The 17,229-nt window shown below is 33.5% G+C and overlaps 2 protein-coding genes across 2 annotated transcripts; both read right to left on the reverse strand.

Moving 5' to 3' along the window:
• Positions 1 to 3,626: 3,626 nt before the first annotated feature.
• LOC106661959 (fizzy-related protein homolog) lies at positions 3,627 to 8,402 on the reverse strand. The gene is made up of 3 exons (XM_014385740.2): positions 7,868 to 8,402; positions 5,091 to 5,439; positions 3,627 to 4,988 (listed from the first exon to the last, which is right to left on the reverse strand). The coding sequence occupies exons 1-3, from the start codon at positions 8,104 to 8,106 to the stop codon at positions 4,032 to 4,034; spliced, it is 1,545 nt and encodes a 514-aa protein (XP_014241226.1). The 5' UTR covers positions 8,107 to 8,402; the 3' UTR covers positions 3,627 to 4,031.
• Positions 8,403 to 14,329: 5,927 nt separating this feature from the next.
• On the reverse strand, positions 14,330 to 16,027 carry LOC106662037 (ovochymase-2-like). The gene has a single exon (XM_014385838.2). It carries the CDS (start codon positions 15,976 to 15,978, stop codon positions 15,268 to 15,270), a length of 711 nt encoding a protein of 236 aa, XP_014241324.1. The 5' UTR covers positions 15,979 to 16,027; the 3' UTR covers positions 14,330 to 15,267.
• Between the last annotated feature and the right edge of the window lie 1,202 nt (positions 16,028 to 17,229).

The following is a 17,229-nucleotide window of genomic DNA, read 5'->3' on the forward strand; positions in this document are numbered from 1 at the left end:
AAGCTACAATTGCAATATTACCCGATTAAAAATTTATTTCATTTTAAAGGTACAAACAGCCTTTAAGCCCATTACATATACAAAACATAAAAATAAATTTAGTTTTATAAACATAGTTTATTTATTTACAGTTGCCCAATTACAAATTTATACAATAAAATATTAAAGTTATAACTGTATGTAAATTTAAAAATATTTATAACAATAAAGAAACACAACAATAAAACAAACAATTTAGAATGAACAATTTGAAAATGTATTAACACTATATATATTATGCAGGGTGGGCGACCAAGACCTGAGGGGTTAAATGCCTGGGTAGACTCGTACCCCATCCCTAAAAGGTCCGGTACTTGGTCGGCTCACGTGTCTTGCATAAACTTCTTGGACTTGTTCACAAACCCCAAGATTTTGGACCATTTTATCTCAGGAAGTGATTTGATGATGTCTTCTCCTTCAAAGATTTCAAATCTAGACCTAGCATACCTATCACACTCTGTGAGATAGTGCCTTGCCGTTTCTTCTTTTATTTCGCAAAAACAGCAAAAGGGATCTGGTAGGATACCTATTACGAAGAGGTGTCTTCTCAGTGGGCAGTGGGCCGTCAGAATACCTATCAGCCTCCTAATTCCCTTCCTTGAGATATAGTATAGCCATTTCGATTCTGCTGGTTTGATCGCCTTAACAAACTCTTTCGATTGCCTGTGTCCGGGGGATAAATTCCACTCCCTAAGAAATTGTTTCATGCCCCAGTAACCTGAAAGAGATCCTATTTATAAGATCTATAGTTTCCTCCACCAGACATGAGGTTGACAAATCTTTTTGTAATGACCTAAGACTAGCCTGACTGTCAGAAAATTTTTAATATCTTTTCCCTTAATTTTATTTTCCATAAGTGTTCTACAACACACATTGATGGCCCAGATTTCCGCCTGAAAAACGGGGGTGTTATTGCCAAGAGGGGAGGAGATGCTGAGTCCTAATTTTTGTATGTAGATTCCTGCACCACTCCCTCTACCTTTGATAAGTGATCCATCTGTGTAGCAGTATATGTTACGATGGTCATCATCCAGACTATAATTATAATCACAAGGGGTGACTACCTGAAAGTGCTTTTTCCCTGAAGGGGTTTTAATCTTTTGATCACTAACACTTAATAATTGACCGTTAACCTTACTCAATAGTTGTGAGATTTTCGAGTGACCTATGTTATTGCACTTATGATTCCAGATTAACACTATATAATTACCAATTACTAATTATAATCAAATTCAATATTAATTATATTAATGTTACAATATTTAATTTTCTAATAATAAAATTTGCTTAAACTGACATTAAATATATCTATATTTATTTTTGAATGGTTTAACAAATTTGTTGTTCTTGGTATAAAACTGAATTTGGCATAATTAGTTCTATGGTAATCGATGGAGAATGTTATTTGACTTCTGGAATGGTAAGATGGAACTTGAAAGTTAATTCGTTAAGCAGTAATGTCCAATCAGTTAAGAAATGTAATAATTTATACAATAAATAAATAACCTTTTTAAGCATCCCTAACCATAGTAAAATAATAACTTTAGGACAACAATTAATAGAGAAGCCATTAATATAAGGTGGGGCTAGGCAATCTTTATTAATTGGTGATTTTGGAAATCAATAAAGATTGGGATTTGTTAGGATTTAAAATAATGATGTCGTTACTTGACTATTGATTGAGAAAATGAAGATCTTGGTTGAGCAGAGAGATAGCTTCAGAGATGTTGTTAGCAGGACAGTGAATTTAAAGCTGTGCCATCAGCATATAGATGAAATTATATGACTAAGCTATTTGAGGGTTGATAGGTACTCAATAACCCATTGGCCCTTTCACACTGCACAACCATGCTAGTACATACACTCAATTTACACAAAGGAAAACAAGACGAGATCTAAAGTACTATTCGCAATGCCTCAAGAATCGCCCACCCAGGGTTTGGCAGTCCAGGGTCAGAACTCGTTCCAATTCATCCAGCTGGCAAGATTGGGCTCTATTCTTTCCTATTTACATACCATTCACTCAATTTGGGTCATGGAGTACTCAATATGCCTACATCATCCTCTATACATATGATATAACGAATCTAATTGAAGGTTATGGGATACCCATTATTCCACCATAGACCCTCTCACACTAAACATTCACACTAATAAATACATTCACTCTCAACACTACAGACACAAAATTGTCAGTATTAATACAATAGCCCTGTTTTCTCTAACAATTGGAAGAGGTGACCCAAAGACTCGCTGCCCAAGCACAATTCTCATGTCAGGTAGCATTCCTCCTTGCTCTCTACATGGAGCCGATGAATGTCCCTCCTTCAATTAAGGTGGGACACATCGAGCAACTTCACATATGCAGAATTTGGCATTTTGATGACAAATTGAACTTTACTTTGTTAAAACTAAAATTTTAGCTTGAGCTTTTATTATGCTAGATGCAGGATATGAACTTGACTTTTTAAACACTCTTTTCCTAAAAGCTAATCACATTGCAGACCTACCACACTTTTGTAGTTATATATTTATTTTCTACCTAAAGTGATGATTGGTTTTATTGTGTGTAAATTTACAACAAAAAAAGTTCAAGGATTCAAGCAAATAAATTTTACATTGCATTTGTATTAACAGCATCGTTTTGCCACACTAGTGGTCTTGGTTTGAATCCTGACATAACCCATGGAATTTTAATAGTAATATAACAAGAAAGTTTTGTAAAATGATTAAGAACCCTCATCCATGACAACCCAACAGTTAGTTCACATCAATCCCTCCCGGATGACAGGAACGTTTTAAAAAATTATTAATCAAACAGTAAACTACTTTGTTATAAATGAATATTTCAAGTTTGAGCCAATCAAAACAAAATTTGCATTGGCAATTTAATGTATCACTGGTTTCTTCTTTTAATGGCAACATTGTCAAAAAATTGTTAGAAAGAATTGTTAATTGCATTTTAAAAGTCCATAATTTTTTCAGGTTAAAACACACTCTAACTCCCATTCAAAAAGGTTTAAAATTAAGCCCTTTTTAATGATTGTTGTCAAATTATATATAATTACTGAGAGAATAGATCTTTCTTTTAATAAAACAACATATCTTATGCTTATGAACAAAGACAGCCACCAAAGATGGTAAATTGCTGACGCACCATTGTCTGACCAAATTATATGGAGATATGCTGACGAGGTAGATCAGATTGCTTACAAAGCATTCAATCAATTCTACTAGCATCACCAGGCAGTTTGCGACAAAGTTTTATTGCACAAATGATTGATTTAATTTTTTACAAAGGTTTATGAACAATTTATAATTTTGAAATAGAATTCAAAAGGGTACAAAAAAAAAATAAAACTATAATAAATTTATATTTGGTATTAAAACAATTCTTTTCTTTTTGCCACAAGGCTTACAATCTCCTTTCTTGGCTGTTTAACAACAAATAATTTGGCCTTGATGAGGAGCATTGATACAAAAAAAAAATCTATGAATACATGTAATCAGAAATTGTTTTCCTTATTATAAAATAATTCTAGATTTAATTTTTTTCATTTTATGTTTGTATTTATTTACATATTGCGTTTTTTTTTTTTTTTTTTTTCATTAAAAGAAAACATTTTCAATTAAATTAAGCTTACAATTTGACAAAAGCTGAATTTTAATTTCATTAAATGGCACGATGTTTACTCCTTTGAACAAATTTGATTCCGAATACTTACAACAATTTATTTCGTTCAGAATTGAAAGAAAATTTAGAATTTAATTTTTTTTCTCAAACACATTTAATAACCTTCCCCCTCCCCAAAAATATGCAGATTATTTTGTATTTGAATTAAAAAAGGCTAATCTATAAAATTGTTTTTAAAAACATGGTACCCTAAATATTAAACTTAACAGTACACTGCTTACATTTAACTATTAAAATATAAATTTGGTAAAAAATATATACTTTATTTGTATAACAAATTGATTGTATATCTTATATATTAACGGATATTTGTGTAAAGCATGACTTGGGAAGGAGGCCGTTGGCGGGATGGCGTTTTTGAAAATATATTCCAAAACCGAAGTGTTTCATCTCCAGCACCGGTAACAATTGTTTCTCCGTCGGGGGAGAGGGCGAGGTAAAGTACCCTGAGAGAATGGCCAGTTAATTTTACCACTTGGGTCATAGAAGGGTAATTCCATAGAAGGATTTGATTCTGAGAATAACCGTGAGTGCTGACTAGTTGGGATGAATGTTTCGACCAGGCCAAGTTGCAAACTTGAGACCCTGTATCAACGAAATGAAGGCTCTGCCCGGTAATCATGTTCCAAAAACGAATCGTCCTGTCTGCAGAGCCACCGCCAGTCGCCAGAAGGCCGTGGTTATGCGGTGACCAAGAAATCGCCTTGACTGCACTTGTATGTTCATAGAAGGTAAATAGTGGTTCATTCGAGTGAAGGCCCCAGACGAGAAGTTTGTTGTCATTTCCTCCTGAGGCCAGGAGCTGACCGTCAGTAGACCATTTCAAACCGCAAACCTCTTGCCTGTGTCCACAAAGGCGTCTTTCATTCCTAGAACTCGGCCTCGCCCTCAAATCCCTCTGAATTATGCTTCTGTCCCTGCCGCCAGACGTGAGGAAATTCCCTGTGTTCCAAGAGAGAGTTCCGACCCTTCCACAATGTCCTGTCAGCCTGTCGATTTGTTTACCACTTACAACGTCCCATATAAGCACCGAACCGTGATTTGTACCAATTGCCAGATGAGTGCCAAATGGATTCCAAGAGACAGACGTAACTGAATTGCCATGTTCAGAGAGCTCACAGAGACCTGTTATTTGGCTTGATACTGCTGACCAAAAATAAACGCTATTGCCGAGACCGACTGATAAAATATTTTGTGAGGACCAGTCAATTAGATTTAGATAGAAATCATCTTGTAAATTGGGTGCATCCAAAACCTGTAAAATAGAGAAAGAATATTAACAAAACTCAATTTTAAAAAATTTCAGTAACAATTATTAAATTCAACTAACTTTTCAGAGTATTCAAATTTTAATTACCTTAAAAGGAACAGTTGCTATTTTGGCATTTTCAAATTTAGGAGAGGACAAAAGCCGCTGACTGCTGGCACCAATTGGAGACAGTGTGTGAGATAAACAATTTTCCTTTGATCTATTATTTGGCGAGTAATGGAAGAGTTTCGATTCTCCTGATGTGTTATTCAAACTTCCGATGCTCGAGTCGAGGATTTCATTTTTAAGAAGACTCGAGTATACTCGCCCACTCTCCAGAGTAGACATGTTTACTGTTGTCTTTTCTTTATTGGAATTTTCATCCTTCTCCTCGTCCGAATCGTTCTCAAGGGAGAATCTCGATTGCCAGTTTGAACACAACCTCTTTGGTATATATCTAAAAAACATAATATTATTTAATTTAAAAATGTGATGATTCATAGCTTCCAATCGCTTGAGGAGGCAATAAAATTAGAATACAATTTCTCAAGCAAAATGATAAAAAAACAATCAGTAAAAGCTTGTGTTCACGATTAAAAATTTATCTAAAAATGTCCTTTTTATTTTATCATTTTATTAACTATTCGCAGATATAATCAACGACAAAAAAGTCCAAGCAACGTCAAAGTTACACTAGAAGTTATGTAATCCATTTGTAAAGTACATTGGCAAAAAAAAAAAGTTTAAACTTTTATCTGCCTTTTTGGATAATTTTTGATTAAAATTTGTCATGACAGTATATTTTCTAAGACAGTAGTATTAATAAAAATTCAGGCATGAGACTTCCCCATATAAGTGACCTGTGGCAAGGGACCAACACCAAGAATCTAGAAGCAATAAATTAAGATTGCTATCAAATAGTTAAATATTTGTAATCCATCTATTTGGGACCATTAAAACAAAACAAAATTCTTTAAGTCAGAAAGAATTTGTTAAAATTTGGTACAAACCAACTGAAAAAAATTTAAATGCAAAATGCTATAGGCAAATACAAGTCAAAAATATCAACTTTTCTAGGTGAAGTCTTAATTTTCTTGTCTGTAGTCTAATCTTGAAACATGTATGTACTACATTTCTATGTACAACGATTATTCGGAGATCGTGAGATGTGGTCCGGTGTGACATAGGTTTTAGAAAAACACTTTCTTTATTGTGCCAACGTTTCGATCTTCATCTTCAAGACCTGGGATTTATAAACATTGTTTCAATTTTACAAATAAATGTACGAGGTGAGGAAAAAATACTAATTTATATAATGCTAGAAAATTTTAGATTTAAAGAAAAAAAATGAGTAGATACAATGCTAGAAAATTTTAGATTAAAACAATGAATTTATACAATGCTAGAAAATTTTATTTAAAAAAATGAATTTATACAATGCTAGAAATTTTTAGATTAAAAAAAATGAATTTATACAATGCAAAAAATTTTTAGATTAATTTAATCTAAAATTTTCTTGCATTTATAAATTCATTTTTCTTTTAATATAAATCTTCTAGCATTGTACAAATTCATTTTTTATTTTTATAAAATTTTCTAGCATTGTATAAATTCATTTTTTTTAATCTAAAATTTGGCCTGAAGATGGCCCGAATAAAGGTCGAAACGACGGCAAAAAGGTGTTTTTCTAAATTACCTCATTCTTGATCGCATCTCATGATTTCAACAAATTATAATAAATTATTATTAAAAATAAGTGTATTTTAAAAAAGTATTGTTAATAGAAAATAACTTCTCTGTGTGTCAAAACTATGTGGCAACAATGAATTTAAAAGATTCGATTCAATTCTATTTATAGAAATCTATAGAAGAAAGTCAACAGCATATAAATTTCAATTTAAAAATAAAACAAAAAATATGGAACACCTCACAAACACTTACAGCCATAGTTTTCCAACGAATAATTATAATAAATTATTATTAAAAAGCCATTTTATTCAAAAATGTATTGTTAATAGAAAATGGCTTCTCTATGTGTCAAAACTATGTGGCACCAATTAATTTATTCAAAAGATTCAATTCAATTCTATTTATAGAAATCCATAGTAGAAAGTCAACAGTGTATAAATTACAATTTAAAAATAAAACAAAATGGAACACTTTACAAACAATTACAGCCATAGTTTTCCAATGAATAATTATAGTAAATTGTTATTACAAAGCCATTTTATTCAAAAATATATTGTTAATAGAAAATGACTTCTCTGTTTGTCAAAACTATGTGGCACCAATTAATTTATTCAAAAGATTCAATTCAATTCTATTTATAGTAATCTATAGAAGAAAGTCAACAGCGTATAAATTTCAATTTAAAAATAAAACAAAAAAATATGGAACACCTTACAAACACTTACAGCAATAGTTTTCCAATGAATAATTACAATAAATTAATTGTAACGCGATTTTATTCAAAATTTATTGTCAATATGAAAGAACTTTTCAGTGTATTTAGGAATCTACGTAGATAAGTTAAAAATATATTTTTTATGTGTTTAATCTACTAGACAATAGTTTCTTTGAATTAAGAATGGAAAAGAGTAAGAAAAAACGGTTGGGCCAATGAATAATTCAAACGGGGCAAATTTATTTAATCGAATTCGTCGTTTTAAAGGCGAGAGAAGGGGCGAAGAACGGGGACAAGTGGAAATTTAAAAAGGAAATCGCAACGGCCGAAAATCGAAACGGATAAGAAAAACAAGACAGGGAGCGTAAACAAAGGCGATGCGGGGGTTGAAAAAACCCCGCAAAGCGTGCGAAAGACAACCCGAGACCTGTTGAACGTCCTCGTAAAATAAAAAAATAAATATTTAATTTAATTTATTTACCTGTCTGCTGTTCTCGACCTCTTCGTCCTTGCGTTGTTTTCCAAGAGTGTTTTCGAGAATCCGCCTCTGGCCGGCGTCGAGTGGAAAATCGGCTTGGGCAACTGGAACTGGACCTGGGCTCCGAGTTCGTTTTCCGAATTTTCCAACTGAAACCCCTTTTTCCCGACGTACACCTCCTTTATTTTCGACTGCTGGTGCAGGAGCCGACGGGCGAAAACCTGATCCATCTGGCAGTCCATCCTCGGTCAAAACAAAAACTCAAAGGATGCACAAGACACGGAAATGTTTTACTGTCAACAATCGAAAGATTTTTTTTCTTTAACACTAAAACTTATCACATGTTTCACTAAAGGCCACAGGTTGTTGTGTTTTGTTTTTGTTCCACCACGCTTCCAAGTCAGAGCGGATGCGTCCGGCCGGCTTGACGAAGTCGGAAACACGAAAAACGAGACTGACTGACCACTGCTCAGTGCTCACTGACTGCTGAAAGCGAAAGGAGAGACACGAACGTCTCACTGAGTGGGGGCTTGAAATGCCGGACGGGGAACCAGTCCGTCCCTTTATACCAGCCGAGTCCTTATCTCTTTCACTACGTCACCGAACGACTTTTTGGTTAATCCCATCAAGTCCAATTTTTACCTGGATCGAAATCCCCTTTTTCTACTTTTCTAACAAACAAGATTAACTTTATCCAAATCAAGATATAATAGATCGAGATAAACAGGACAATTAAGAAATTTAAAAATAAGGTTTACCCGTTTATGAGTAAACTAAACTGCACAAAACTTAATCCCCTTTTTAATGAAAAAAAAATAAATAAATAAACGGAGATTCCATTAGTTGAATAACTTGACTCAGATATCCAATGTTTAAAAAAGTCAGCAGTAATACAAAGAAAATAAGCAGAGAATATTTTTCATTGTGTGTTTGTCTGATTATTATCCTTCAAAAATTGTCAAAATTTAAATTTGTTACATTTGATTTTTATGTGCATTATCCGGTCCTAATTTTCTCCCGGTTCCCTTGACTTTGCTAATCTTTTCTTGTTGATTTTCTGTTCTTATTTACGATGTACATCTTTTTTCTTTCTTTCCGCCGCTTCTTGAGTTGTATTCAGCTTCTTTATGTTTGTTTGGTTGTTTAAATGAACTTTCAACAGGTTTATTTTGTTTTTGATATCGCATTTTTTCCACATCTGGCTTTCTTAACTTTATCTTGTTCTTTTTTTCTATCCTTACCTACTGTGGTGATTTTTAGGCCTTCTTTTCCTCTTCTATGACTGTTTTCTAATTTCCTATTTTTTCTTGCTTTATCAATAAATTTTCAATCAATGTATTTTGATATTTTTGTTTTTATTTGCTAATAATGCACTTTCCTCTCATAGTTTTGTTAATTTTATCTAGCTGATTTCTTCTGTTCTTATCTACGATATTCTTTAGTGTTTTTCTTTTCCTATTATTTGGTTGTTTACGTTAATGTTTTTGTTACGTTTTTCTTTGATTGTTTTGTAATTTACCTTGTTTGTGTTTTGTTTTTTAAATAAATCTTCTACTAGAATTTGTTAATTTTGTTTTATTTGCAAATACATTATTTTTCCCTTCATCAGGCTTTGTTAATTTTATCTTGTTGATTTTTTCTATTCTTATCTTCCATGTTTTCTGTTCTTTTTCTTTTCTCTCCTTTGGTTATTTTGTAATTTACTTTTTTGTATTTTAAATGAATTTTCAACCAGTTTATTTTGATTATTTTGTTTTATTTGCTAATGCATTTTACACTATTCAGGTTTTGTTAATTTTATCATGTTGGTTTATTTTGTCCTTATCTATGATGTTTTTTAATCTTTATCTTTCCCTCTTCTTTGGTTGTTTGTAGTTTTTTCATGCTTTTTAAAAGAACTTTCCACCAGTTTGTTTTGATAGTTTTGTTTTTATTTTAGCATTGTCCCCTCATCAGGCTTTGTTAATTTTATTTTGTAGGTTTCTTCTGTTCTTTCCCTTTTCCTCTTTTTTTGATTCTTTTCTAATTTCTTTTGTTTGCTTTTTGTTTTTTAAATAAATTGAAAAAAAAAAGTTCATTTTGGTACTTTTGTTTTTATTTGTTAGTGCATTTTCTTCCCATCAGATATTATTTGTTAGTTTTATCGTGTGGGTTTCTTCTGTCCTTATCTACGATGTTTTTGTTCTTTCTCTTTTCTTCTTTTGTTGTTTTCTAATTTCATCCATATTTTTGTTTTAAAGAACTTTCAACCACTTTATTTTGATAATTTCAAGTTTTCATTTGCAAATGAATTTTCTCCCCGTCAGGCTTGGTTAATTTTATCTTGTTGGCTTCTTCTGCTTGTATCTACGACGTTTTCTGTTCTTCCTCTTTTCAACTTCTTTGCATGTTTTCTCATTTTCTTTATAGTTTTCTAAAATTTATTTATTTATTTTTATAAAGAAATTTCCACCAATTATTTTGAGAGTTTTGTTTTTATTTTCTAATACATTTTCTCCTCATCAGGCTTTGTTAATTTTATCGTGTCTATTTATTCTTCTGTTTGTGTCTACGACGTTTTTTGGTCAATCTCTTTTCCCCTTCTTTCACTTTTTGCTAATTTCCTTTGTGTTTATTTTATTTTAATGAACTTTCAACCAGTTTATTTCGATATTTTTGTTTTTAGTTATAGTTTGACTTTAAAACTGTCTAAATTATATATCAATTGATTTATATAACTATAATTATATATCCAACACTTTGCATAACCCGATCTCTATCTTTTATTTTTTAAAAAGTCAATCCTATTAGTTTAAACACAGCCCTTCAGAGACAAAATTCAGGGACGCTGAGATTCGAACCCTTTCTAGTGATGAGCCGCCGGGCAACGCCACCATAACTTAATGTATAGATTTATTTACTTAAATAAAAATTTCATTAATTTGTTTAGTTAATTATTATTGTTCTTCAATTGGCATTATTAAATAAAAAATAAATGTTAGATCTGGACAAATTGGAAACTTATTTTTGAGTCAATCCATTATAGTTCTATAATTAGTACAAATTGATCCATATTCAGTATTTACTATAGAAAACCGTTAATTTATCAATTAGGATTAAAAAAACACGTATTACGATTACACAAGTTGATCCAAATCTATTAAATAACAGACGACGCAGCGAGAATGCAGCATGGCGAACAAAAATGCTAACCATTTTATGACCATGCAATAATTGACCCAATTAAATGTAATCAATAACTTGTCCACACAAATATCGAAATTAGTTGGGGGGGAACAAAAAAAAACTTTTTACTATTCAATAAACATTCAACGGATTAGAACAGTTTATGCAAAATCAGCACACAGTTTATCTTAGTTAATAACAAAAATAAAAATAACATATTGTTGAACTCATTATAATAATGCACCGATAGTACTGAACAAGATAGAAGTGATAGTACTATAATTTAACAACAATAATTACACAGAAAAAACAAAAACAATTTGAAACCAATTTCATAACGTCCTGTTGGAGATAAATTAACTTGGACCAATTAATATCTTATCTTTTTAAATTAACATAATTCCGAACATTTTTTAAGCGATTATTATTGTCACAAATCTTGAAATTATTTGTTTTTTATTACATAGATTAATATGGTATTAATGTTCATCCATCGTTCTCTCCCCCTCTCACATTCTTTCTCACACTCTCTCACTTTCTCTCTCTCTCTCTCTCTCTCTCTTTCTCTCTTTCCCTCTCCGTTTCTTANTCTCTCTCCATACAAACACTTGTGTTTGGAGATAAGCATGTGATTGGATACTATTCCAAAGTAGCTAAACATGCGATTTCCGTATAAAATTAAATTAAATCATAGGCCACTTGGCACTCTTATGAATCATTTGAATTAGCAAAACTAAATTTGGTATTTTAACTCATTTTATTTCTTTATTCTGCCGATGTCGTATTTTACAATTTTATTAGGTATTCAATGTTTGTTATTTCATTATATATTTAATAAAGGCTAGATCTAGTATGGGTTTGTCGGACGCCCTAGCATACATTTCGTTCTTACAGATGACCTGTTTTTCTTGGTTAATTCGCAAAGTATTGGTTAAGATATTTACATATTTCATACATATATACATAAGATACAGATATGATATTTCTGCTCGTCGTAGTCAGAGATTCAGAAGATAGTTCTTCTCTGTAGATTCTCCATGTTTCCTTATGATTATTTAAAATTTCTACTTAATGAAAGTTAAGATAAAACAAGAAGAACCTTTGATTATGCAGAACCTTGGGTCAATACGACGGATCTTCTGTGCCTGTGAACTCTTCGGACTCGATTTAGTACGCTCAGCCCCTCGTTTGGCAAGTTGGTCCGCGTTTAATCCACTTTTTAAGTAATCATCTACTTCTTTGTACTTTTTTCGTGAATTTTGTTTAAAATCAAAAGCCCGAAGTGCTCGAAAGTTGATTTTTCTTAGTATACAAACACTTTTGATTTTGCTTGGCAAACTGAGACATGAGATCAGGAGTGACTTATCACAATATAAAAAAACTCGCCTTTTATTTATTTTGAATCTACCCGTATATCAAATGGGTTCTTTGTATTTTTTCAACACCCCCCCTAATTTACTGGTAATGGCAGTCAATTGAAGGATATTCGGTACCAGTGGATTTTCGTCTATCGGTTGTAAATATCAAATAGTTAATGTTAGGAAAAAATGTTTTTACTACCTACAGACATACATCATTACGAAAAATTCAAATTGAGTAGGTGAATGCAAAATAGAATAACGGCTCTTGAAAGCTTGAAAGAAACTTTTTATTTATTTTATTTTTATTTATCTTTTATATGGCATCTTGAAGGTTTTGTTTGTCATTTTTGTTATCAGCCGTGGCCCCAAGATAAAGCACTTATATTTTGATTTTGTTCAACTTTCAATGAAAAGCCAAGTCAGCTTATCTTGCATTATTGCAAAAACAGGTGAGTCACTCGAAACCGTTGATACAAAGCCTTACAACAATGGGAGAGAATGCAGAACCATTCGAATAACAGCCTTAATCATCGATTTAGACCTGTCTCGTATTTCTTTTGCTAACCTACATTTATTCAATCATTTATTTGAAGAGAAAATGTTCTTCGTTCCACGTGGGTCATTTTTTTCACATTCATCCAAGTGGGATTTGAAAATGCCCTGACATTGATCATATTGATTACAGGCCGACTAGCTTTGAAAATATGAAGGAAGAAGAAACAAATTTTAATAAATTTTAACGCAAAGTTGGAAGAGAGGAGATTTTTCTATTCATTCATTTCATAAAATTGCCTCAGTTTTACTGTTATTAGGTCTGATAGGCCACTAGAAAACTAATAAAAATATGGCGTTAATAACTAAATAATAACTCATTACTGACGGCATCGATTCTATCGCATTTATAGAGATATTAAACAAGATCGGCCTTAACATCGACCCTTGGAAAACCCCAAAACTTATGTGCCTTTATGTTGATTTACAATTATTTCTGTTGGGCAGGTAATTATTAATTAAATGTAGGAAATCGGTAAGATAAAAGTTTAAATATTAAACCTAGAACTAAAACAATAATATAAAAAACAAGTGAAAAATATTAGTTTGTAGTCAATCTGAGCAAAATTAAAAATAGCTAATGAGAGGCAGTTCGATTTTGCGCTCATTCGCCTATAAAAAAAACCTTAATTTCATAAAAACTTCTATTTTTTAAAACCCTCTGGTGCAGTCACTTTTCGATATAAATCATTATTTTCGTCTACTTTGACCCAGTTTAACTTTCAGCCTATTTCAAAATTTGAAGATGAAAGAATTCGTTCGGTTATCGGTTACGGGGATAAAAAAATATTGTCATTCACTAGGGAAGGCCATAGTAGTGCGACGTCAAGGGTATAAGCAGGGAGAGGCAGTAAGGCCCTTTTGATCTAATGCTCATTTCGCCTGTGCCAAACTGCTATAATGACGCATGGAACATGTTTTATGCGGAAAAAACCTTAATTTCATAAATACTTTTTTTTTAAATCTCTGGTCAGCCATTTTTCTATATCATTATTTTGACCCAGTATAATTTTCAGCCTATTTTTGAAGACGAAAACATTCGTTCGGTTATCGGTTACGGGGATAAAAAAAACTATTTAAAAAAAAATTGTTATTCAGTAGGAAAAGCCATAGTAGGTGCTACCTCAAGGGTATAAGTAGGGAGAGGCTGTAAGGCCCATTCGATCTAATGCTCATTTCGCCTGTGTCAAACTGCTATAATGACGCATGGAACATGTTTTATGCGGAAAAAACCTTCATTTCATAAAAACTTTTTTTTTTTAAATCTCTGGTCAGCCATTTTTTCATATCATTATTTTGACCCAGTATAATTTTCAGCCTATTTTTGAAGACGAAAACATTCGTTCGGTTATCGGCTACGGGGATAAAAAAAACTATTTTTAAAAAAATTGTTATTCAGTAGAAAAAGCCATAGTAGGTGCGACCTCAAGGGTATAAGTAGGGAGAGGCTGTAAGGCCCATTCGATCTAATGCTCATTTCGCCTGTGTCAAACTGCTATAATGACGCAAGGAACATGTTTATGCGGAAAAACACCTTCATTTCATAAAAACTACTATTTTTCAAAAACCTCTGGTTGAGCCATTTTTTCATATAAATCATTATTTTCTTCTTCTTTCATCCAGTTTATTTTTCAGCGTGTATTTGATGATGACAAACATTTGTTTGATTGTTGGTTTCGGGGATGGAAAATTATTTTGAAAAAGTTTTGTCATTGACTGGTAAAGACGATAGAAGGCGTGACGTCAAGGACATAAGCAGGGAACGACAGTAAGGCCCTTTCGTCACAGTTTGGGCCATTTTCGCATATTTTACATTTTTGTTCCCTCAAAAAATAAAACATACAGAGTGAAAATCCTGGACAATCACTCCTTTAAATTCATGTTTTTTATTTATCAAACGAACGTATGTTCACGGAATTGTACGCATAAAATCTTCATATGCAGGGATGTTTCACGAGAGTTATAGTTATATATTTGCTTGAGCATTAGTAAAATTTTAACTTAAGCTACCTTCTGTAGAAAGAAAGTATACCATTTCATTGCTCATTCTTTAATAAAACAGATGCGATATTGAAGGAAACTGTTAAGAAAACAAAGGACGCTAGACTCAAACGTGTGGAGCTAGGGGAGGATGAGACGGCGAAAATAAATTTAAGGTAATATTCCAAGTGATCCTCGATTTTGGAGAATATGATCGGTGTCTGAGGTTTTCCACATGAGGGCGACCAATTGAGGATCCCCCAGACGAAGCCCCTGCAGACGAGGGGTCCGCCTCCATCCCCAGTGCAGACGGACGCGTTCAAGACAGGCTGAAGGCAAATCCGTCTAATGTGTAAAATTGCAAAACATTCTCTGAAAAGAGCACAACTCCTTTTGGCACTTTAAGTAGTCTATAATTGTCACCTGGACGGCTTTGAGCACATCGGCGTTGTATTTGTTAGAAGCGATGGACGAAGAACCCCAGCCGATCAGCGTGCACTCTTCGCCTTTGTCCATGACATCGTCCATTCCCTCCCTCAGGGCGGCTTTGTTTAGGCCGAAGATCTTGAAAGGTTTGATGTGCTCTCCGAAGATTAATTTAGTCGAGACGGTCAACACGGCGAAGTCGCCGTCCCAACCGAAAACGTCCTGGCTCCTTTTGCAGCCCGGGTGGACGAAGATATCGGACACGTTTCGCCACTGGCTGAAGATGGAATCCTCCGCGGCGGTCCCCACATCCGGAAAGACCTGAAGGCCCGCTATGATCACCAAGGTTTCAGGCGATTTGGCCACCGTTTCGCCTTCTTTCTCGAAGCAGACGCAGTGACACGCAGTCATAACGAATATCGGTGCTACAATACTTCCTCCACATATCCTCCGACCGTTTTCTTTTTCTCTTATACTGACAATGAATGGATATTCTCCGAAAATAGGAACTCTCCCACCGACTATCTTGTCTCTTACGACTTTCCCAAAAACGCTGCTCTCGAGAGCGTTAGACGAACTTAGATGCAAAAACAAACATGTAATACTCAATATCGAATTGGCAATATCCATCTTTTAAATTTTTTAAAAGTGTACAAACAACAAGTAAATAAAAGACAAATTATTACCACATGTTTTTAAATTTATTTAAGAAAAGAGTAGACAACTGTGATGTGATTATTTTTATTTGTGATGATAGTCAATTATTCATTGAGGAAATAAAAAATTATTAACGATTTAAATAATGATGGTCACAATACATCTCTGATGTGGGTTAAAGGCTCAGGAGGAACTCCTAAAGTTCCTGGTATCCACCACAATAAAGAAATGCATTTATCCAAAAGCCATCGGATGTAAACATCCTTCACAAGAATCATGGCTATGTTTAAAAATCGTAACTTGGCATGAGAAGAATTTATCGTTATCCACAGAGTTCTAACGAATCTGGACTATGTCCAGCATATCTTTATTAGATCGGCCAGAAGTCTAATCTTAACTGTCCCATATGTTGGATGATCTAAACCACATATAACTTTGGAAACATCTCCTAACTAGAGCTCAACTGGACATGAAGCTCCATTCAGTTGTACTCCTAACCCTTGGGTAAAAATTGCTGCCTCCTCTAGTTGCAAACTGGAGGTGTCTGGTTCTGCAGATGGCAATGTGATATCTTTCGTTCTTCATATTTTTCGTTTTTTTTTGTTTTTTTTTGTGCATGTATTTTAAGTATTTATTTTTTATCAATTGTCATATAAACATTAATCTCTTTCCAATTCACATTCACTACCCCATCATTCACACTCACCTTTCTCTCTCACTCACCTTTTCCTCTCTCCCTCTCTCAATCATTTTTCTCTCTCTTACTCACCTTACTCCCTAACTCTCTCTCTCACTCACCTTTCCCTCTCTTACAAACTCACCTTTCTCTCTCTCACTTGCTCACCTTTCCTATCTCTCCCTCACCTTTCTCTCCCTTTCTCACTCATTTTTCTCTCTCTCACTCACCTTACTCCCTAACTCTCTCTCACTCACCTTACTCTCTTTCTCTCACTCACCTTTCTCTCTCTCTCTCTCTCTCACTCTCTCTCTCTCCCTCTCCCTCTCTCTCTCTCTCTTTCTCTCACTCTCTCTCTCTTTCTCTCTCTCTCTCTCACTTACTCTCTCACCTTTCTCTCTCTCACTCACCTTTCTCTCTCACTCACTCACCTTTCCTTCTCTCACTTACTCACCTTTCCCCCTCTTTCTCTCACTATCCTTTCTCTNTCTCTCTCTCTCTTACTCTCACTCATCTTATTCTCGTTCTCTCTCTCTATCTATCTATCT

The sequence above is a fragment of the Cimex lectularius genome, unplaced genomic scaffold, assembly GCF_000648675.2.
Source record: "Cimex lectularius strain Harlan isolate CLEC.00 unplaced genomic scaffold, Clec_2.1 scaffold59, whole genome shotgun sequence".
NCBI classification, from domain to species: Eukaryota; Metazoa; Arthropoda; class Insecta; order Hemiptera; family Cimicidae; genus Cimex; species Cimex lectularius.

Coding starts and splice junctions, on each gene's coding strand:
- LOC106661959 (XM_014385740.2), bottom strand. CDS start 8,106: ATGGACTGCCAGATGGATCAGGTTTTCGCCCGTCGGCTCCTGCACCAG. Junction 5,440..7,867: donor AGGTCGAGAACAGCAGACAG/GTAAATAAATTA, acceptor TATGTTTTTTAG/ATATATACCAAAGAGGTTGT. Junction 4,989..5,090: donor TAGCAACTGTTCCTTTTAAG/GTAATTAAAATT, acceptor TCTATTTTACAG/GTTTTGGATGCACCCAATTT.
- LOC106662037 (XM_014385838.2), bottom strand. CDS start 15,978: ATGGATATTGCCAATTCGATATTGAGTATTACATGTTTGTTTTTGCAT.